The 23,107-nt window shown below is 37.7% G+C and overlaps 2 protein-coding genes across 3 annotated transcripts in view; one reads left to right on the top strand and one right to left on the bottom strand.

The window, feature by feature from the left end:
- Window positions 1-23,107, bottom strand: part of LOC135690904 (uncharacterized) — a 47,533-nt gene that overhangs the window by 2,727 nt on the left and 21,699 nt on the right. Inside the window, exons 24-41 of one of the 2 annotated variants that reach the window (XM_089115979.1) lie at window positions 21,657-21,783; window positions 21,349-21,397; window positions 20,624-20,694; window positions 20,159-20,302; window positions 19,455-19,502; window positions 19,160-19,210; window positions 17,917-17,978; window positions 16,967-17,089; window positions 16,158-16,218; window positions 15,087-15,151; window positions 13,558-13,633; window positions 12,658-12,710; window positions 12,021-12,146; window positions 11,238-11,313; window positions 9,770-9,870; window positions 9,060-9,236; window positions 7,969-8,082; window positions 6,749-6,812 (exon numbers count right to left, since the gene is read on the bottom strand). In XM_089115979.1, the coding sequence (XP_088972105.1) occupies window positions 6,749-6,812; window positions 7,969-8,082; window positions 9,060-9,236; window positions 9,770-9,870; window positions 11,238-11,313; window positions 12,021-12,146; window positions 12,658-12,710; window positions 13,558-13,633; window positions 15,087-15,151; window positions 16,158-16,218; window positions 16,967-17,089; window positions 17,917-17,978; window positions 19,160-19,210; window positions 19,455-19,502; window positions 20,159-20,302; window positions 20,624-20,694; window positions 21,349-21,397; window positions 21,657-21,783 (1,588 nt within the window). The remainder of the gene's footprint in view (window positions 1-6,748; window positions 6,813-7,968; window positions 8,083-9,059; window positions 9,237-9,769; window positions 9,871-11,237; window positions 11,314-12,020; window positions 12,147-12,657; window positions 12,711-13,557; window positions 13,634-15,086; window positions 15,152-16,157; window positions 16,219-16,966; window positions 17,090-17,916; window positions 17,979-19,159; window positions 19,211-19,454; window positions 19,503-20,158; window positions 20,303-20,623; window positions 20,695-21,348; window positions 21,398-21,656; window positions 21,784-23,107) is intronic. The other variant, XM_089115980.1, reaches the window with a different exon arrangement.
- Window positions 2,792-6,748, top strand: LOC135690908 (uncharacterized). The gene has a single exon (XM_065208597.2). The coding sequence runs from the start codon at window positions 2,978-2,980 to the stop codon at window positions 5,600-5,602; it is 2,625 nt and encodes an 874-aa protein (XP_065064669.2). The 5' UTR covers window positions 2,792-2,977; the 3' UTR covers window positions 5,603-6,748.

The following is a 23,107-nucleotide window of genomic DNA, read 5'->3' as shown; positions in this document are numbered from 1 at the left end:
CTACATCATAAAAGGATCAAACATGAAAGGATCTAGAACAGAACATTGTGGAAACACCTGATGTGATACTAAACCAGAAGCTACATTTACAACATAATGAAAATGAGATAAATCATATAACATAATGAAAATACGAGTCTTAAAATCTAGATGCTTCATCATGAGGTTGGGCATCATAATTGAAATTAAAATAAAAGCCAGTTTTGATTTACATGTTCACACTATTTGGGTGGAAGCGAATCAACAAGGGCTAACACTAGAAAATTTAGATTCACTTGATTGTTGCTTCAAAAGAAAGCTTATCACATGATTATTTTTTCTAGTTTTGACTAATCATTGCATGTACAACAAAACGGTGTTGAAAAACGGTATGGCAGTTGAAATTTGACTTAGGCCAACCGTTCATCCGGTCTATTGGCTCTCCCACAACCCCAACAACCTATAAATGATGAACCTTTTGCTCTGATGAACCCCCTTATACCGGGGTGAAATATTAGCCTTTACTGATTTACGTATATTTATTATTCTTTATTCTCGGCGTATTGCGGTGTTCCATATTTGCTGTCTGAGGCCTACAAAAACTATCCACAGCAAGCAGTTTCCAGTGAAAATTCACCACCAACTCAGCGGGATTTGTAAAAATAGTTTCTCCACTCCAGTGCAAAACTGTGGAATGAGATATGCGGAATGAGAAACCTTAAAAAAAGAACCGTCCAACATTTTTTGAATATAAAAAGAAACTTTCGTTGCACTAGCATTTACCCCGAAGAACGATTCCTATGAAGAGCAGCACATTAATTATAACTTGTTTAAATAGCAATATGATGTAGATGCTTTTCCCAGTTTTTTGACAAAGTATATTTTGTAAATTAAAAACAGATTAGGATTCGTGGGGAAAAATTGTGAAAATGAAAAATGAATGCAATAAACGAAACAACGCATAATTAACTAAATAAACTAAAGCATAATTAACAGCACAGCTAGACTGTATGTGACATATTGCTGTGTGATGTAGGCTATTAGCAAGGCTGTCAGTGGCAATGCATGTGGGGCGTACTGCTGAAATGAAGAGAAGTATGCATGAGTCTTAACGAAATGAGTCTTTAAGACTCGACGGCCTCCTTAACGAAATAACTAACATTGGGGTTTCCATAGCAGCAGAACATATGGATGATGAATAAAAAGCAGGTAAACATTCTTAGGGTATCGCCACAAAAGTTGTAAACAATTCTAAAATTGGTAGGTGGATTGAAGGAGGTTGTTGATGGCTGAATTGTATTGATGGTGGAAAGGTGGATTGACTGATAAATAATGTGTGGGAAAATAAGACACTGGGTTTCTTTCTAGCGACAACAGAAATCCAACCTTTACTTGGTCTCATATTCGTTGGAATTCCTCCAAAAGAAAGGAAATCTCGTTTCGCTCAAACGTTGGTTCATAGGGCACGTAAGGATCTAACTAAAGTTGGTTACGAACTTGACAAAATTAAGATATCTTGTAAAAAATGAGACCCAGAGGATACAATTCCAATCGCTTAGGAGAGTAATTGCTATTTTTCAGTTAAAAAATGGTCCAGAAAAGTGACCTGCCATACTTAAATAAAAATTTGGAAAAAGAATAAAATTCAATGATAATTCTGCGAAGGGCTTATGGTGACACTGTAGTGCTAGTTTACAAAGATTGCAATTCTATAACAAAAATAGTTGGTGCTCTAAAACTTTTAGTGATGACAATTTTAAACTTAGACCGTCTTTTCTTGTTTCCGTTTACGAAACTGTCAACATTAGGAAAATCCCTACCCTATTTCCCCGCTTACAGGCGCAACTCCTTTGAAGACGCACGCGCTTACATCTTATAAGTGGATCATAATCTTATCGATTGTGCGAGAAAAATGAAAAAAAAACGAGAAACAGCGATATGGCTATTTAATCTTTCTTTAACAACGTTTACATGATTCCTAGATTAATTTTCTTGCATTATCAATTTCTTTAAATTGTCATTTGAGTATAAACTGACCTGATGACGAAGACAACTGTGTAGTTCTGAACTAAGAACTAATTATCATTTATAACGATTCGGATCCTGAGGAAGCTGACAACTGTTAGAATATTCTGTTTCTATTGTTGAGACATTTCTCGTGCAATGTTATTGTTAAAAATTTTCTATTTTTATAGGAGCATGCCCTTGTATTTGAATCGTTTTTTGTACCCTGTAGAAAGGCAAAATCATAAATTTTCGTTTATAAGGACATGCGCTTTTAGGCGGGGTAATAGAGTATTGGTGCAGCTAGAACAATTTCTTTATCTTTCTTGAACTACGAGAAAGTTTATCAGTTGCTGGTTGGTCAAGGAACCAATTAAAGGCCCTATTCTTCCACTGACGTGAATTTTGATCTATACCTGAGTATGAATTCCAGTTGACCTTAAATTCCAGTTATTCGGTGCTTTATACATCAGTAGCATGCACATATTTTCGCTATTCCTTGCGTTTTTTGATATTTCCAATACGGAAGGGCTACTCAAAATGAGTTTTGAAAATTAAAAAACGACTTTTGCTATCGCCTTTCAAACAGAAGTCAACCAAACATTTTTCGGAATAATGCAAAAAGGTTGCTACATCTGGCAACATCTTCGTAACATCTATCTGAAAAATGAGGGAATATCCAAAGCCCAGTGCCTTAAACTTGAGCTTTATTGAAAACACAAGCCAGAGCAAAATATTAGCTTGTCCCCCGGCATCATAAAAAATTCAGCTAAATGTATCGATACCATGGCAATGCAATCACAGAAGACAGAAAACCGACAGAGTTACAAATTAATGAACAGCTACGAGACAGGAGAATCACAAAACTGATTTCTGCCTGATCTGTTTAAATGTTTATTTCAGTTATAGAGATTCTACCAAACAGCATTAAAACATCAACGAGAGAATCAGGATCCAGACAAACAAAATCAGCCGTTTGTGACTCAAAATCGGAATGAAAAAGCAACTGATATTATGTCTCATCCAGTTCCTGGTGTTTATAAAAGCAGAATTAGATTCTTGGCAATATCTAAACAAGGGAGGTAAGGCCAAACTCATTGCAGCCAACACCAAAGCGTTGTATACGATTACAAAAGATGACGCTCTGCACGTTTTGGAACTTGAGTCCAACCCTGCTGGCATCGGGACAGGATTACAGGATGTGAAGGTAAATGAAGAAAATGGCTTGGTTGTGGTAGGTCTGAATGAAAAGCTGTTTGTCCGTATTGGAATAACATCAGCGAATCCACGAGGCGATTCGTGGACCCAAATAGATGCTGTGGGGCTTGGCGCTGCATTTGGGCGTTCAGGATTGCTCTTTCATTATAACAGTGAAGGAGGATCTTATATTCGGACCGGAATAACCTCTAGTCAAATAGCAGGAACAGGTTGGCAGTTTTTAGCGCCAGATGTTTCTAAGATGACATGCAGCACAAGAGTTTGTTTCACAGTTTCCCCTGACAAAAGTCTGTTTACTTCGGGAATTATTCCAAGCGGGTACTCTCCAACGCTGTCCAGACCATTAAAATGGCAGAAAATTCGAAACGGAGTTGCAGGATTAGCAGCCTCAGACACAAACACTCTATGGGTAATTGACGAGCAGGGCGATGCTTGGAAAGCAGAAAACGTTTATGACAATGACATGGTCAAACTGAAGTGGGCAAGGCATTACTACAACCAGGTAAAGCTGAAGCACCTTGCTGTTACTAAAAAAATCCAGTTTGCCATTGATATAAACGACGACATCAGAGTAGGAACAGGGTGCCCGATATTTGATTTTGAGGAAGATGACATATCCAAATGGACCCAAACAGGCACTGCCTTTCTAAACCAGCCGGTTGTTAGTCAGCGTCAAGATGGAATTCTGACGGGCAAAGTCGGCGACAGACTCATAGATACCTACTTCTCTCGCAAAAACGACAGCATTCCAGAAAGTGTCCCCGAAGCAACTGCTGGCTTCTTGCCTACGGGAACTCTGACGTCACCTGAATTCGAAATACGTACTGGCGTCATTCACTTTTTGGTTGGTGGCGGTGATCGTCCTGCTAACTATGCTGCGCTTTTTGTAGATGGGGTGGAAATAATGACTGCCTCTGGGGCAAATAAGCTTAACAATGGTCCAAATGGCTCAGTTCATGCAGCAAGATACTGGTGGGACGTCACGCCATACGAACATAAATGCGCGCAGATAAAACTTGTTGATGAAGGAACAGCCACGAGAACGATTTTCGATGACGTCAGAACTGCGCCGCCTTGCCACAAAAACATGGATGTCACACTTTTAAATCTGGACCACGACGGGACAGGAACGGTGGGAAACCGCATGAAGTTCCAAATACAGCTGAGAGGGTTCTATACTTCTAAAAAACGCCCTTTATCAATTTCTATAAATTTTCCAGTAGCTAACGGGTCCTCGTTCCTCTATATCCGAAGTACTAAAGTAAGTATGAAGTGCGGGGGCAGTGTAGAAACGTCAGCGGTGAAGAATTCCACGAACCTTTTTTCTAAGCGTTGGCACACTGTAACACTGAATCTCGGAAACTATTTGCTTTCCGACGGTGAGGTGAGAATAACAACCCGCATATATGACCACCAGAATCTGCAGCTTGGGATGCCGAAAAACACTACAATGACCGTTTCTGTAAACTACATGGACGAGTTGTTGATGAGCATAGACCGCCAAATTGAGATTAAGTGGCTAGGGAATGAGACAGCCAACTTGGTATGTAATACGACAATAGTCGGTAGTCGACAATATTTCGTTGGGGAGAACGTTACTTTCTCGGTACATCTTGATCATGACCATTTCACGACAAGGCGAAGAGCCTTTAGTATAATGCTCAGGCTCTTCCTACCACCGTACATGTCACTGTTGAGTATCAATGGCACGGAAAGCGACCTGGGAGAGACAACATTTTCACCATCACCTTCTCAGCATGTAGTTCATATCCCAGAATTACAACTCAGAGACTCCCGCTCTCTTGTGATTCAAATGGGCATAGATGGCGACAATAGCCTTCGGAAAATGACAAGAAATATGGAGGGCCAATTTCTTGTTGACGAAATATCCTATTGCAAGAGACCAAGATGTCTTAACGCTGAGGGCGATGGGATAGAAAGAACGTCTTTACAAAAGAATCAAAATTACAGATTTTTGTTTTCGTACAAAAAGGAGGAGAATTCACATCTTAACTATTCAAGTGTTGTTGTAAAAAATGGGACTCTCCGTACACTCTGCGGCCAATACACAAACAAGTGGGTAGGCCGTCGGGCAAAATGTTACTATGGCAACACAACATCGAATTCATGGCACAGTTTCCAGAACACGATAAGCCAGGTTTCACACTTCAATGCGGCAAAGAATGAGTTTTACGGAAGAGAGGTAGGTGGCGCCAAAGTCAGAATCTTCGGTGAAGGATACACAGAGCATGAAGTTCTTGAAGATTCCCAATGGAACAACCAGTTGATTTCTGATGCTGAGTTTATCAAAGAGGCATCCGGTGTTCATGATATTGGACAAGTGCAAGAGGAACAACAACAGTTGAAACACCAACTGAACTGTTGCAAAGATAGAGACTGAAAATACGTTCACATAAAAGTACATTTCGCATAAAAAAGATTAACCAAATAGCAAGCCTACCAAACAGGGCGAAGGAAAAACTAGATTATAGCTTTGGAAAGGAGAAGAGGGTGTGGGGAGCGGCTAACTTAAATTGCTCCAATTTTCTTTCAAATCTTTGTTATTCTAAGCACGGCGAATTAAAGTATAGTTAAGATACCTGTTAAAGGAATAAGATTTTCAAGACGATGGAACGTAACAGTTTCTTTCGGAGCATGCATGGTCAAAAGGACTCCTACAATAAGTAAAGGCTTATGGTCATAATGACCGACTTGAATAAATTTCAAACTAAACAGCATAAAGACATGAAGTATTAACGTCTTGTATCGCGCAAAAACCACTATAAAAATTAATATTGATATGATTGGCAAGTGGGGTTAAGAATGTTACTGATTTGTTCGTATGGACAATGACGACTGATTTGATTGGTTTGGTAGGCTTGTGATTCGTATAATCAATGATGATTGGCCTGATTGGCTTGACAATTCATTTAGTTGGTTCGCATAAAACAATGACCATTCTTGTGAAAGATAGAACAGTAAATTTGTTTAATATAATTGCCCTAAATAAATTCGATAATGATTTAAAATATATTTCTACACTTGCACTTTAAGGAGAATGCTAAATGCAATATCTATCTGAAAGTACAACTAAGCCTTCCAAGCTCTTTCCGATTGTTGCTTCTTTGCTGGGGAGACGAAGAACCAAAAATTTCAACGCAACCCCTGTCTTAAAGTCTAACAGCACGCGCAATGTGGATTGGGTTCGACGCGAATGCTCTTGACTGCCACGAGGGAGTAGCTCATTCGACAAAGGAAGTTCAAATGTTGGGATACTTGAGATAGCCACTTTATGCGATTCTATTTCGCACTACTTACTAAACTCTTGGATACAGCAACGTTATTTCATATCATATCTATTTGAAAATGCTTCGTTAGAGGACAGTAGTTAAGAGGGGAGTGTTTAAAAATATAAACATTAGAGGACTGAAGTAATCAATCTTACATTGTGGCTCTAGAACATGAATTTTGCAATACAGAATCACAGCACGTGCCAGCTGATATTATAAAAAACTGTATAAAATGTCATTAGAATATAAAAACTTACCTCTGGGTCTACAGCGGCGTAGAGTTCGAGATCCAATTCGTAAAAAGAACCAGTTGTAGAGCAGCTGTAAATGAAATAAAATTTTCATTCTTACTGTTATTCTCTGCAACTGAACCCCCTACCAAACATGTCTAAAACACACGACGTTTAAAGGGCAATAGTCTAGTGGGTTTTAAAGTGTGAGGGAAATGATTGTTACTGAAAGACAGCTTCGGCGACTGGGCCCTTCAATGCGACTGAACATGTCCCCTTCATGATATTTTCATTTTTTCATTTCATTTTATTTTAAAATTATTTACCCAGGGTACAAATTCAGACTAAATACTGTTTTACAATTGACCCTGGAAAAAAAAATATTTACAAAATTAAAAAGTTATAAACAATACAATTTACAATAAAAAGGTCGGAATTTGGCTGAATCAAAGATGTATATTTAAAAAATGATTATTTTCCTTGAGTTTGGACCTGAAGGCATTGATTGAGGGAGCCATTTTTGTGTCAAAATCGAGACTGTTCCAGAGACTGGCCCCACGATACGCAAAGGATTTCTGGCCATTGCCAGTTCTCAACATGGGTATTGCAAGTTCTGTTTTAGAGTAAGTTGTTGGGGGCCAAAATGAGCATATAACTGCCCAAAAGGCCTGATTTGAAAAGAAACTTGACAAGAATCAAGCTGATAAGAATCGCTTCAACTATTAAACATTTTAATTGTTCAAGTCTGCAATCTGATAGGCGCTCAAGGAATTCAAGCTCTATTAAAAATCTGAATGGGATAAACTCTTGCAAGTCTTACAAAAAGGCATTATCAATTAAAAATGGCAACAATCCTTTTACGACAATTAGAAGAGCCCGGCCGTCGTTCCTTCGAGCAGTTTTTGGATCGATATACGAAAAAATGAAAAAACCCTACTGTGTAGATGAAGGAGTTCGTTTTCACTCTTGAACTCCATTGGTAATTTTCTCTATTGGCAAGAAAATGTGATTCGGCAACCTTACCTGTCATGTGGCCGTCTTTCTGATTGGTCTATTTCGATCCACAATAGGGTATATATTTCTTAATTTAACATTATCGATCTTTTTCCTGAAGCTTTAAACACAGAAGAGTGTCAGATGAAAAGCTTTAGTGTGTCTTAAAGTAAATGATTTTTCAAAGCCATGTTTAAATTTTGTACCACCAAAATTATTTGTACATAATAAAAGCAAGACTACAATGTCCTCACCTGAACTTTAGTCTTTTCTCAGTAATTTTTACTATTTCATTGCGCACATCCCTGAGCTGTATTGATAGAGTGATCGACTTCTTGCTTTGTGACCAAAGAGTTTTCGGAGAAAGCCTGTAAAAATTCTTTTACTGTAGATTAAATCTATGATAAGAAAACTTTAATAGCAAAATAGGACAATCTAGAGAATGGGACTAGGGGGAAGCAAGCTAGGGGAAGATAATGCGTTAACGCCGAAATATATTACGAAATTTGTGGTGCGATTAAAAACTATTCAGGGAATGTAAATACAATCATAGACCAAACTGAAATGCATTTGCTCATCAGTGACAACAACTTAAAATCGATAAAACTTCATCAATAATCTTGATAAGCAATCGTTTTCGACTACATCTTGTTAATATGAAAGCCATAACAACACGACATTTGAAAATAGCACGAAAAAGCAGTAACATGTCATACTAGAGTACTTTTCGTCCGCTGTATGACATGTTTCTGCTTTCTGTGCTGTTTTGAAATTTTGCGGTACCAAAGAATACAATAAAGCAGACACGAATTAAGCCTTTTTTATAGCTATTACATGGAACGCATCGAGAAAATGACATCTCAAGCTCAACTATATTCACTCATTGTATGCAGCGTTTAAGGCAATGGAATGAAGTTCAAAAGTGATGACGCCAAAAAAATCAACTTTCAATTTTTGAATTTGGAACCCATAACCTGACAGAGCATCATTAAGAACATGTAACTGTACAAAATCAGTCAATTTTGCTACGAATTGGCGGATATATGGCTACATGTGTATTGGCTCTTTCCCCATCAAACCTCTGTAATTTGGTCTCTGATCATAACTTTACGGACAAAGCCAAAATAACAGTGATTCGTTAGCAAACTCTAAATCTTTCAATGGCAATATCTCACCCGATTTTAGATATATTTGAGCGATTTTGCACAATTGGAAGCATTTCATGATGTTTTTTATGCTCTGTAGTTAAAATTAAAAAATTCCAAAACTAGCTTTTTTTGTCACGTCACATTTAAGAACACAATTTCTAAGATAAGGTTTATTAAATACATTAGGGAAGTCATACCTTGGAAGGCCGTCTTTTTCCAGTAATGGTGACAGTTTGTGGTTTGGGTCAATCTTAGGAACTAGGATTTTCTTCTGTCCGGATCCAGTCATCTCGAAGGAATGCTGGAGCTTTGTTAGTATATCACTGCACGCCCGTTTGATTTCACTGGCATTAGACAATGGCCTATACATGATGCTGACAAAAGATGAATTTAGATGGACCAATTGTAAAAAAAAATTGAATTCAGTATATGGAATGCGTAATGGAATGATATGGAAATTTATTGCAGTGCCAAGAAGATCAAATACCGCTGTAAAGTTAGAATTCACGTGGAATATTTTTCATACGACACGGAGCAAAGATGCATGGATGAGTTCCAAAATAATGCGTGTAAAAAAGCTTTGAATCCAAACAGAAACAATATATTATTCCATCTACTCAATATGTTCATTCTGAAAATCATTTTGAGATGACTGTGTTTAGATTATCCTTGTCAAAGTGATGGAAGGTAGACACAGGAAGAAAATATTCCTCTTCTATTTGAAAACGTATTCCTAGATTCGAGGCATTAAAATGTCAGTTAAAGGAATCTAAAATGTAAATATAAACAGAATATCAAAACGTGAATAGTCTTAAAAATTTGATATTATTTTCACGTTACAGATATCAATTTTAAATAAGAAAGCAGTGGAAATTTGGTAGACCCTGCAAGAGTTATAAACTCTCACCTCTCGATCTTCAGCCTTATTTTGGACTTTCGTAGATGCTCTCGCACCATCTGGTTGTTGTTTACAGCCGTTCTCATCGTCTCCAGCACGTTCAACAAGCACTTGAAAGAAATATTTGAAGAACACGGTAATGACTCTATAATTCAACACACATGAAAAGCCCTAATATATAAAATTATCATTTCTGGATATATGTTAACACAATAATTTCAGCATTTGCCAATGGAGACATAATCAATGTAAATAACATTTGAAGTGCTTGAAATTATTTACAGACGGTAACAAATATTACTGCGCTTGTTCACACGTCAGTAGTACTAACTAGAAAAATTGGGCTGGGAAGGAGCTTGTGATTCTTAGGGCAGAAAACAAACAGAAAGCCAGGTACAACGAATTGATTTTAAAAGTAATGACGAAAAACCTCTCGGCAAAATTTGGTGACCTAAAGTCTACACATGATCTTGTAATATTTGATTTTGCTACAACTACAGGTGATATAAAACAAGAATAAAAACGTTCAGAAACATGGTCCTTAAAAAGGTACTGTGCTTAACAAGAGTGTCATAACATCCCTCCCTCCCTCCCTTTCTTTCCTTTCCCCTCCCTTTTGTTCGTTCCCTTCCGTTCCCTCCTTCCCTACCCTCCCCTCCATCCTCCTTTCGACCTTCCCTTCCCTTTCGTTCCCTTCCACTCGTTCCCTTCCGTTCATTCCCTTCCTTTTCCTTCCTTCCTTCCTTCCTTCCTTCCTTCCTTCCTTCCTTCCTTCCTTCCTTCCTTCCTTCCTTCCTTCCTTCCTTCCTTCCTTCCTTCCTTCCTTCCTTCCTTCCTTCCTACCTACCTTCCTTCCTTCCTTCCTTCCTTCCTTCCTTCCTTCCTTCCTTCCTTCCTTCCTTCCTTCCTTCCTTCCTTCCTTCCTTCCTTCCTTCCTTCCTTCCTTCCTTCCTTCCTTCCTTCCTTCCTTCCCTACCCTCCCCTCCATCCTCCTCTTCGACCTTCCCTTCCCTTTCGTTCGTTCCCTTCCACTCGTTCCCTTCCGTTCATTCCCTTCCTTTTCCTTCCTTCCTTTCCTACCCTCCCCTCCATCCTCCTTTCGACCTTCCCTTCCCTTTCGTTCCCTTTCACTCGTTCCCTTCCTATCATTCCCTTCCTTTTTCTTCCTTCCTTCCCTACCCTCCCCTCCATCCTCCTTTCGACCTTCCCTTCCCTTTCGTTCCCTTCCACTCGTTCCCTTCCGTTCATTCCCTTCCTTTTTCTTCCTTCCTTCCCTACCCTCCCCTCCATCCTCCTCTTCGACCTTCCCTTCCCTTTCGTTCGTTACCTTCCACTCGTTCCCTTCCGTTCATTTTCTCCTTTCCCTTCCCTCCTTCCCTACCCTCCTCTCAATCCTCCTCTTCGACGTTCCCTCCTAGCTTCCCTTCCTATCTACCTCTCTCCTTTATTTGACAATAACAATCACCAGTATTTTTACCTTCCTGTTTAGAGTCTTCGTAAGTAAATCACCGAGAACATCTAAAACTCCTTGCTGCAAAAGATTCTCTCGCACTCTGTAAAATGAAATGTGAAAGTTATAAAGGCGCAATGTCCCGATGACTTTAGGTGATCACCTGTCCTAAACCATCACTGAAAGGAAACTATGCTATAGGCTACTGCTGTACTTCCCGATCAATGCCTGATTGATTGGATGTTCTGAAAGCAAATAAAGCTGAACAGAACAACAACAGGGGGCAAGAAAACGGGGACTAAGACTAAATCCAAATAAACGAAGAAGAGATCAATCGAAACTTGTACGAGTGGCATGACGGGAAGGAACGAAATGTATACAAACTGTTGCCTAACGTCTTTTTGGTTATTCGTGGTTAACGGTTTCCAATTCAGATATTCTACACGGGCTGCAGAGCCTCTTGCTAGCATGAACAAATCAACTGACGGCAAACAGTGCCTTAAATGGTACTGTAAGAAATATTGATATGATATTGATTTCTGTATCAATTACACGCAAGAAGTCTCAGAACCAGACTGTGATTCCATAACACAAGCCAACAGTGAAAAATCTTCTTTCCAATAGAGTTTGTGTCATACTTTAGAATAAGGTGGAAATATCCCTCAGTATTATATCTTCAAAATTAGAAAGATCTGATTTATCAAACAAAAGGCAAGACTTTACTTTACGCCATGCCAAATTCTAGTTAATTCCCATTCATTACGGATTGTACACAAAGAAAGAAGTTTAATAACGGCAACAAGCTCTTACTTTGAACATTTTGCGAGGACCGATAACGCATAGGTACATTGATCCAGATTTGTTCCCTCTTTAGGAGTTTGTAAAAACGAGATTAATGTTCCAAGGACACCATGTTCAAAACACTGTTGGCAGTTTCTGCAAAATCGAATTATATTTGAATAGACAATGAGACAAAGATAAAATTTAACGCATGCACTTCCCGTTACATCCCTCAGCAGTACTATTTGTATTTGATACCTAGCACTCGAAAGTAGTTTTTAGAAGAATGAGTTTCTTCACTTTTCAGTTCAGTTTCAGTTTGAATATCATAAAGTTGTGCTTATCGAGCAGTGTCCTGGTCCTTCCTTTCGGTGTGACGCACCCCTTGATTCCTACATTATAAAATACAGAGAGCATTCTCCTCACTTTTGGCGAAAGTTTGGCCATACCAGGGACTCGAACAACAGGTCCTTAGATCTGTAGTTAGAGCCTCTAGCCACTGAGCTATCCTCCCAGCAATACTATAAAAACATTGGTCCCCTTCACATTAAAGCTATCCTAGCTCCTTATTTTCAATTTGGCCCAAACGAAGGGGCATTTGCTTTAGTGCTGTTTACATTCAAATAGACAAATAAAATGGACAAAACAAAAAACAATTTCTACTTACTGGTCATTTTCTTCGCACAAAGCGCACAGACATTCCAAAGCAACGACGGCAACCTAAAAAATGACACCATAAATACTCTAATTTGACTTGCTACAGGACTTCGTTTTGAGTTAGGTTCTCGTGCTTCTCTTCCGAACATCTGCTGTGAAGGAGCAGCAATGAAAAATACCAACTCCTTTCTCGAAGCATCAGTAGTGCTACCATATTAAGATTTTTTAGATAGACACATGACGAGCATTGCTATAACATTGTCAATCAAAGTGCCAGGCATCAATACAATTCCCGGAAACTTTTACTACGTATTTAGCTGATGTACTAGAATAGCTTATCGTCAGTCTTAATGCAGAATGAGAGAAGGATAAAGAAATTACTGGTGATTTACAGGTCTAATAGATTAAATCAAACTTGAATCTTCGTCAAGCACAAGCATTGATTATTTCCAATTTAAGTCTTGTATCATAAATTCGGTGAATGATTTGGGTGTCATACAATACGTTACCCTGGGTGCCAGAGCCTCAGAGAGTCAGACGACGAAGAACGGGGAAAGGAATTGCGAAGGAGACTGGAAGAGGAAAGTGGAGAGACGAGGCTCTGGATCCATCGTTCAACAAGTGATTCCAAATTGCCTACGTTGTAAGCGAGAAGGAGGTTGTTGAGTGATGGATCCAGAGCCTCGTCTCTCTCCTTTCCTCTTCCATTCTCCTTCGCAATTCCTTCACCCGTTCTTCATCCTTTGGCTCTCTCAGGCTCTGGCACCCAGGGTAACAATATGTTCACTTGTTCATACATTCATGGAATCATAGCAAAAACGTACGCTGCTGATTTGCCCGACAATATATTTGCTTCTGATTCACATACTTTTATCATAACTAGTCTAAAAGTACAAAAAGCATTAATCACCTCATTGCAAGGGTTTTCCTTTAAAACATTGCAAATTGCTTTTAGTCCGCCATATTGGTTTATCAAATCTTGGTCTCTGCGCATAAGAGTCTTATTAGTGACTGGATCAAACGAAATAAAAGTTAAAAAATTGTATACACCTTACAAAAAACCGCATATTTTCACAGCTTTACTGAGTAAATTAGAAATTTTTACATACAGATTAAGCAGACTTTGAGACGCTTTACTGAAATCAGACAAAACAGAGACTTTTAATCAAAAATGAAAAGGAATATCACCAAAAGCTCTAAGAATCTACACATTAACGATGGATGACAGATTAGAAATATATATTGATCCTAAACAACCAAAAATAATTCACACATGACTATGCACTAACAGACTTCACACGAAAATCTCAAAATCACGAGAAAAGGCCTATTCACCTATTCAACAAAGTAAGTTTAAAACAGGAGGCTAACATTCTGGGCAGACATGCTTAATGCGTAGAGAGAACAATTAACGCAAATATACATTTAAAAAGATTCTTTGATGAGAAATTCGAAAATCAAGCTGGGTTTGCTCTTATGTAAAAAACCCTGCTACTTTTAATTCCAGAACGTAACTATTTACCAGTAAACAATTGGAAATATTCCTACAAAAGACTGATTCAAACTGAGCAACCATGCATACTTTCGACAAAGATCAATAGTTTTGAAGCCCACAGCAAAAAAGCTTTTTGGCATAAAACTATGTGTTTGATTTATCGTCATTCGCATAAGCCAGCAGGAATAAATCATAATAGTTGGTCATAATAGAATTATTTCGAAGGGAAAAGCCTGACTGATGCCTCTTTGTTGTATTTTATCACATAGTCATACCAAAGTTTCAATTGCGATAGACCGTCTCTTGGTGACGAAAACCTTAGCATAAATTGAAACAATTCTACAATGCTGACACCAAAATGCAGCTCTTAAAACAACCTGACCTTAAAACAACCCAAAGCTATGGTCACAATTGACCTTGACTCACGGGATAATGAGGGTAGAATAAAGCCCATCTTTATTCAATTTTTTGCATAAATCAAGCCCTGCTATGAATCAAGCCCAATTTTTTGAAAGGACTCGAAATCTTCGAAATCCTGTGGTTGCATAACGATAAATAAGAAATTAGAAGAAATATCATGAATCTTTTTCAACAAACAAAGACGGCACAAATATCAAGGCCAAGGGGAAACTGGTATCTGATAATAGCTAAGGCCGTTTGTATATAACAAACCCCCTGAACCATCAAATACCATAAACTGCCATTATAAATAATTCTACTTGATCACATGTTAAATCAAAGCTCTGCCCACATGAAACCAGAATCAATATTATATCTAAGACCCAGACAATTATAGAAGCCCCAAATTCATTTTTCTATGGCGCTGGATTCATAGCGGTTCAATGGGTCATACCAGTTTGGAACAATAACATTCAGATTGTCAACATGGATACCAGTAATTAAAACGAAGCTATTGCTTAGAATACAAAAACAAGCTTAATTACCTTTTATCTGTAGCATAGAACTTTAAAACTGTGATTGTTTTTTCCGCAACTGGTTCCATTTGTTTCTGAAATCAAAAGGCTTATTTCAAACTAAAGGCGGAATTGTGGTAATGAAGAAACAGGCTTTTCCATATTTTCGTCAAAACACATACAGTTAACACCCGAATATAAGAACCTACAAATTTGCAAGTCAGCCTGACTAGGTTCTTATACATTGGATATTTAATAGGAAATAATAGGAATTAAGGCCCTTAGTAATAGGAATTGGTTCTTATTTGATGCAGGGCTTTCATAAATCTATTTTGTATTAATTCAAACTTCAAGCATTTTGGGATGTTTACTGGGGATAAAGGTCTTAAAATTCCAGTGGATTACAAACTTATTAGTGGAAATCCCTACTTTCTGCAGAAGTTGTTGGGAAAGTTAAGTTAAAAGGAGTCCAGCAAAGACTTTCAAATTTAAGTTGAATTCCTAAATTGAAAAATATTGAAATATTGAACAGAGTATTGAGTACTGCATTTATATTTTAAAGCATCTATAACAGCTGAAGGACTAAGCAACTAGAGTAAATAATAAAACTTGGTAATCTCTAAAAACCAGAACCTACTTCAGATTTCAGGCTAGAGGTGTTTTTATAAAAGTGGGGTATGAATTCATAATTTCAGCCAGACGTTTCTTAATCCACTAGGCCCTTGTACGCGGCTATTTACTGTATACTGTACGCGGGTGATACTGCATCAAGAGTAACAAAAATACTCTGTGCCACGAAAATTCAATCTTTCACCTCATAATCAGCTACCAAGCAAGATTTTCCTTGCGATTTGAAATTTATGTTAAAAGTAATAACTACAAGAGTTACTTTTTCTGCTTTCTATTATTCCTTTACTGTTATTCCTCCAACATTAGCTTTAAATGTTATACACACTTGATATCAAGGAAAGTTTCATAACACAAGGAAAAATGGACAAGTTGTCAAAAGGTGATCCAAACCTTATTTGCTTGATTTAAAGGTGTTGCTTGGTTTAAAGAGGAGTCAGGTGTTTAAAACCATATAAAAGAGAAGGAACTTACCTCAGATAGCATCGAGCAAATGATTTGTAGTCCACCGACACGTCGGATTTCCAAGCATAGCCTTTAATAATGACCAAGATTTAGACAATAATGTCTCAAAACTTTGCTTGAGTTATGCTCAAACCAAACTCATACCTCAGTTTCTTATTGAAGCCTTATTCACTAGTGCAGAATTAATTTAAACTAGCATTGCAATGGTAAATGGAGATTTAACTAACAGTAAATGCGCGGGGCTGATTTTCTCTTAAGTTAAGGAATTTAGAATGATAGAAATGTTGATTAAGCTTAAAGCAAGCCTTAAATTCTATTGAAACAAAAACTGTACCGAGATTTATCATTTTATCAGGGAGATATTCACATCACATTAATTTCGTTCGAAAGTTTGATATCTAAGGAGATTTTTGCCTGTTAGCATTATCGTTAGTAGGCGGAATTGTTAATGTCTCCTTTCATGGACACTTAACCACTAACTTTTAGTGCCGGACTGCAATACTAGACTAATGACAAAAACAGTCAAGTGACGAAAACAGTTTTGTGAGTTAAAATCGTGGTTTTCGCCACCAGGAGCGAAGTCTTTTAAGGAATATCTACAGATGAGGAATTCAACACAAAAGGACAATTCGTACACTGTGACGTAAACAAGAGGGGACAAAAATGAGAACGCAGGGGCAAGTATCATCATTGACCATAATGGGCGAGGCTGCAAATAAGTAGCAAATGAGTAGAAATATATTAAAGACACACCCAAACGAACAGTTCAAGTAGCGGCAATCTACTGTCTATTGCTGAAAATGAAGAAATAACCCTACCTTTCATCTTTTCTTATCATCATCAACAGACTGTCAATCAACAAGGTTTTGATTTCAGGCTCTTTGGTCATGGCCAGTAACCTTAACATCGACTTTACACCACTGTTTAGAAGACTCGTCTCCCTGTAATTAAAATTTTGAAAAGCATATTCGTTAGCAAAGAAACTTCAATGCCCAAACCTCTAATAAATTTTTGCAAGCATGGAAGCCAACACCCTGGCTTCTGTCACAAAGACCGCTTGTATCAAAAACTGTGTTCATAAAAACATGAATAAAATAAAAGAACTAGCTCGGAATAAATGATTGGCTAAAAGGGTAGAAGGTCTATTCCGGTACTGGGTGAAGATTCTTGTTTCGGGACTAGGTACCTCACCGTCGAGAGAAATACAGGCTGTCAAAGAGGCCTTGGTAGTCTATCTGTACAGTTTCTGGTGGATGGCAAAGAGATGCTTCCAACCAACATAGTAATAACCTTGTGTGGGGGCTGGTTAAAATGGTTAGACTGGCATTTAGTTTAAATGTCTACGCAGACACGTACAAAATTGGCATCTAGAGACAGAAACTTCACAAAAATGTAGGGTAGCTTTCGTATAATACATTTTAGCCTACTTTTAAGACACAATTCATCCCGTTATCTTCTCTGTTACATTGGGCGAATTCCTCCTCTGTTGGCAAAGAGCCATATTCCACAACCCAAACTTTAATATCTGGTAAAGCGTTCAAGTAAGATTTGTTAATAACCCTTACTGAATATGCGGGTTGCAAACAAGAAAGGCTAAAAGCATGTTTTGTCATAATGATATAAATACGTTTTGTATCAGCTGGAAAAAATGATAAGCTGAAGGAGCCAACTCAGAACTTTTTAGACCCATGCATGCTTATGTCATGTTACAAAACCGAAAAAACGGGTGCTAAAAGAGGTTACGTATTAATAAGCACAAAAAACATACCCTTTAAAATCATTAAGGATTCTTTGAAGTTCTCTAGTTCGCTTCAATTGTTCAGGAACAGCCTATAAGTATCAAAATCTCAAATAAAGTTCCAAGGTCTCTTGTAATAATATTTTACAGAGTTCACACTTGATTTGAAAAATAAACAAATTGTATAAATCTAGAATGCCATTGATGTTTATACATAAATACAGTACCAATCAGAGACGTAAATTGTTTATTTGTACGTCGCGGGGTACCTTCACAAAAAATATTAACTTGTACATCACTGACTAACTTCATAAACTTAATTAAATGAATAATCTATAAGAAAAAGTAAATCATTTATTAAAAACATCGGGAACAGAATATTCCAACTATAAATAAATGAAGTGGCTAGCCAATCGATGAAATCAAAATGGCTATCCAGCATGGCCTATAGCGTTGATGTAAAGCTCTTGATTTATATGAACATTAGAAAAACAGTTATGAAATGTAAGGCTTTCTGTTATGGAGGCCTCTCTTATAGTCAGTTTGCGTCTAGTACGAAACTGCGCTTTAATGTACATACTTTTTTCATATTACAGGTTATTATAAGTCCATATCTTGAGAGGGCTCAACAAATTGTCCCAATTTTTGCAGTCTATTTAATCTTAATCCAAAATAATTCCATAAATTAAAATTATTTATAAAATTATATTAAGAAACGTAATGAGGTAGCGTTCAAAAAGTGCCGAAACGATAGGCTAAAATGGCGGCTCGCAGTGACAAGACCTAAGCCGTAAAATATTTTTGAATATTTTGAACCCCCATTTTGCATACTGGTTCAAAACTTTTGCAACTCTAAAGTATTGAATGAAATCTAAGTGAGTAAGGGAATGAAACAACAAATACAAGCTATTTATTGTATTTTGCAGTCTCCGGACTGATGACAGAAATCACGTAAAATAAGCAATAGCCAGTTGTTGTTTCATTCCATTTCAGATCAATTAAAGGTTGACAACACAAGTTGCGCAGCACTTTATAAACATGGATAACACAAAAGCTAACTAAACAAGTCAACATAATTAAAATCTATTCTAAAAAAAATATTTGAAACAGGATATTCCAAGAGCTGAGGCAATTTTGTAAGTTCCAGAAATGCTCAAAGTGCTGCCACATTTTAGCTACTTTAAAAAATTTTTTATTCTTCAATGGATCACGTTGCATTTTTGGTACAAGTTACAAAATCAAAGAAAGAAAAAAGACAAATAAATCAACAAACCTCTGATAAGTATATCTGCAAACAAATGTCTGGCAGGCACTCAACTTCGTTCTAAAAATTTTTTATTGAATCAATAGAAAATGACTTTGAAGAAGTATGATTTTATGTAGGTACGTGTTTTCAATACAAATGAAGAAAACTTGTAAATGTGGCTATGCCAAGCGACCCTCCTTAAGACCATTATATAATCATCTTTGACAATGCAGTCAAAACCATAATTTATATTTAGTGAGACACTTTCGACGTATAGAGACCGATGTCGTAGCCAAAATAGAAAAAAAGCCAACATTCATACCTCCCACTGCCGGTCCTCAGAGCACCACAAAGCATCAGGAAATATTTCCTGCAAGAGTGAAGAAGAAACGCTACAGGAAGCAAATATCGCTAAAAGGAACGGGAAAGCGTTCAAAATTATGAACTGAACTCTAGAACATATACCAAACTTTGGCGTCCAGCTCTCCCTATTTACCTTTGATTCGTTTTAGATACATAAATAAGAATGGCCTTATCGACAGCAAGAAACTGATAGCCTTAAACAAAATACTGAGCTTTATCAAACCGCTCCAATATTTTGACACTATGTGCCTATGATCGTTATACAAGTTGAATACATGAACAATGTTTCAGCAGTGGACATCTTCAGACATCTAAAAACAACGAGTTTGTCAGTAAATGTGTGAATAAAGAAAAGGTCACGATAACAGTCTGCTCGACGGACTCCAAGGAGTTCTTGCGGCGAAAAATCGACGAAAATGTAGCAAATAAGAAACACCGCAATACGACGAGAAAAATTAACCATAGTCAGACAGTCTGCCTTTTGAAAATTTTTGGCAGCTTTTCAATTTAGTTTTTTGCTGCCTATAACTGTAGTTTATTGTAGATAAATTTCATACGAAACACGCCTGATTGGGAAATTAACGATTTACCCCAACAAAAAAACCAATCTCCCAAATGAAGAACCTTGGATGGCGGGATCATGCAGAACTCAACAATAATTACCTGAATACAATCCTGTGACCCCTGTGCTCGGCCTAGAAGAACGAGCTCGTGGCTCATGTTGATAGTCACTTCACCAGTAGTATCATGCAACTCAATTTCATATCGAGTATCTCCAGCAAATTTCGAAGGAAATTCAGACTTCACCTGAAAAAACCTCAGGACATTAGATGTTAGCACAGATCCTTCAATCTTATAATTATCATCAAAACTACCAAACGTCAGGAAGAGCTAAAATTTCTTTGTCCAAATTTTTCTCCATTGGTGATACAAGATATTGAATTCTCCTATTCCTACAAAGATTCGCATCTTATGACCTGGATATCTTGATATCCATGGCAATATTTCCCGACTCTCTTCATTTAACAGCTTTTAAATACAATGAAGACCCTTACTGTATTGTTAAAATTAACAAATTTACGTATCGAAAATGTCGAAGCATCCGCAAGAACTATTTTAAAAATCTACCTGAGCAACCAGAAGCTTATTTTGGCATAGATCCCATAAGCAATCACCATCTTCAGTTGTCCATTCAGATCCTGTAGCAAGAAGCAATTTCATAAAGAAAAGCAAGAAATATAGAAAAACCAGGTGATCAAATTATAAGTTAAGCTAGTCAGTCAACTCCAAAAGAAAAACAACGGTCAACTTTCATTCTTCAGTTACAATGTTGAAAAGTATCAAACTTTTGCAGGAAAAGTAAAAACCTGACAAAGTAAAAAGTTAAAGCATAAGGCAGAACGTGAAAAGAAATCACCATTATACGAAGAAAATAGCTGGAAGGATTGTAAGTAACAGAGATATATCGATAAGGTAGTTTAAGTCTGGGATAGCAAATCTGCATGCTTGCAAGGGTTGTAGCTATCAGCCTGTGGTTCACCAAGCCCTTCTCCCCCCGCCCCTTCTCCCCCGCCCCTTCTCCCCCCGCCCCTTCTCCCCCCGCCCCTTCTCCCCCGCCCCCTCTAGCCAATACTGTTCAATCTGACAACATTCAATTCTGTTTTTGTGCCAAAATAAATGACCATTAAGACAAATATGTACAGGTGGAAGGTTTCAAGGAAAGACTCCTCTTAGGACAAACATTTTCACTACTAGAATAATTTCAATTAAACAACTATTCGCATTCGTAGCGGAGCTCTATACTCTCCTTTGCCCGATAGCAACAGAGTTGAGTTTAAATAGGAAACAGTTACCTTTCGGAGAAATTTGCACAAGCGAACATTCGACCGCTTGGAAAGGCAGCTGCAAGACAAAATTACGTAATTAGTTTGCAGACAGGGATATTTTTTATTACGTTTAGTGATAAAAAAGGATCCAAAAAAACATTAAAGGCAGTCGACAGATACTTGAGTTGTTTGAGCCATCTGTCCATCTTCCAATCAGTGAGCGTGACACCACTCACACGCTAAACGATTGTTAAATATCAATTGAGAGATGGCTTAAGCCAGTTTAGTATCCGTCGATTGTTTTTTAACTGTGCAACGACAGGGAAACAGTCTACCTCCAAAATTTCCGGCCATGCTTTCCATAACCTTGAAGATGGAATCCACTCTCGATCACCGTGATCAACATAGAACACGTGATACTCATTATCTTCGTTAATTTCCAACACACGTGCACGATACCACCTGAGAATTAAAACACGAAGTGTCAGATAACTTACAAGCGAAATCACATCAGTAGATAGGTTTCATAGCTTTACCGGATACTCCCATAGCTATGCCAATGACTTAAGCCCTGTTTACATAACAACAGGGTTGTCTTAACTGTGATAACCTCAACCTGGATTGAACCCAGGTTGAAACCACTTTCGTTTACACTGCATTAACGTTCAGTGTAAACGCAAAGTTGGGTTGACCCCGGGTTAGTGTCGTCACACATGCGTCTCGTTGGGAATGGCACATATTGGCTACTATGTAAATGGCGGAGGGCATTGATGAGAATTTTTTGTGGGGAATGAATTCACTGTGGTTCGAATGTATTTAACTTTCCCTTGCAGTCTTCTTGCAATCTTCTAGAACATAGAACATAGGCCCTTTTTTTGTACAAGAATCTGGCTGTTGTCGGCCCATATTTCAATTAACGCCATGACTTCATCGTCGCCCCACAGTGTCCCTCTTTCGGCCTTTGCTTCACTTATTTTCGAAATATTTTACTTCAAATGGAACGACCTATTCATCTTAGTCCTAGAAAACTTTTGCTTTGACAATGACGCAAGACACTTAATTAACCTGGCTTAGCATAGGTTAAAATTAGGTTAGTTTGGTTTACATTGCAAAATTTTTAACCCAGGTTAAATGTTGTAGTGTAAACAGGGCTATACTCAAGCACGTGATTCATTTTCGTCAAAAGGCGGGAAAGTGCGAATCTGGACTGCCTTGGATATCGTTTGCATGTATATAAAACATTTGGTCAATCACAGCGCTGTTTATTTTCGTATTTATATGACAGCTTTATTGTCAAGTTCATTGAAACATACTATTGCGTCAACATGTATGACTGAAAAACAAAGTACGCATTTCAATAACGGTGCTTTGCCTTTAAGCTAGCTTTTTGCAACATAGCAGGGCCTAAGCAGTTACAAGGAGCCCAAAAACTAATAGAGTATCGTTCATATTTTAAAAATACCCAGTGCATTTTGGGGGATAACATAGGATATCATTGCGATGTGAATGTAAATAAAGCATCCTTAAAACATTCATCTAGAGAGTGTGGACTCTGTACATTTTCTGGGAAAGTTGTTTATAGTCCCCATTTTGCAACCCCCCTCCCTAAAAAAGGGTTTTTCTACGGCCCTGCACTATAGACGGTTTCTTTCTTAACTATTGTGAATAATTAGCATTGCGGGCAAACAGGACAGCCAGGGTTCAAGTGTTTCTTTCGCAAAAGATTACAAAATTATACCATTCCAGCCAAGGATTCTCGTCAGGCGATACATTAAATGAACAACAA

This window comes from Rhopilema esculentum, chromosome 4 (genome assembly GCF_057945365.1).
Source record: "Rhopilema esculentum isolate cy_ngs chromosome 4, ASM5794536v1, whole genome shotgun sequence".
NCBI classification, from domain to species: domain Eukaryota; kingdom Metazoa; phylum Cnidaria; class Scyphozoa; order Rhizostomeae; family Rhizostomatidae; genus Rhopilema; species Rhopilema esculentum.
Note: the sequence above shows the minus strand (reverse complement) of the source record. Positions and strands in the feature narration are given on the sequence as shown.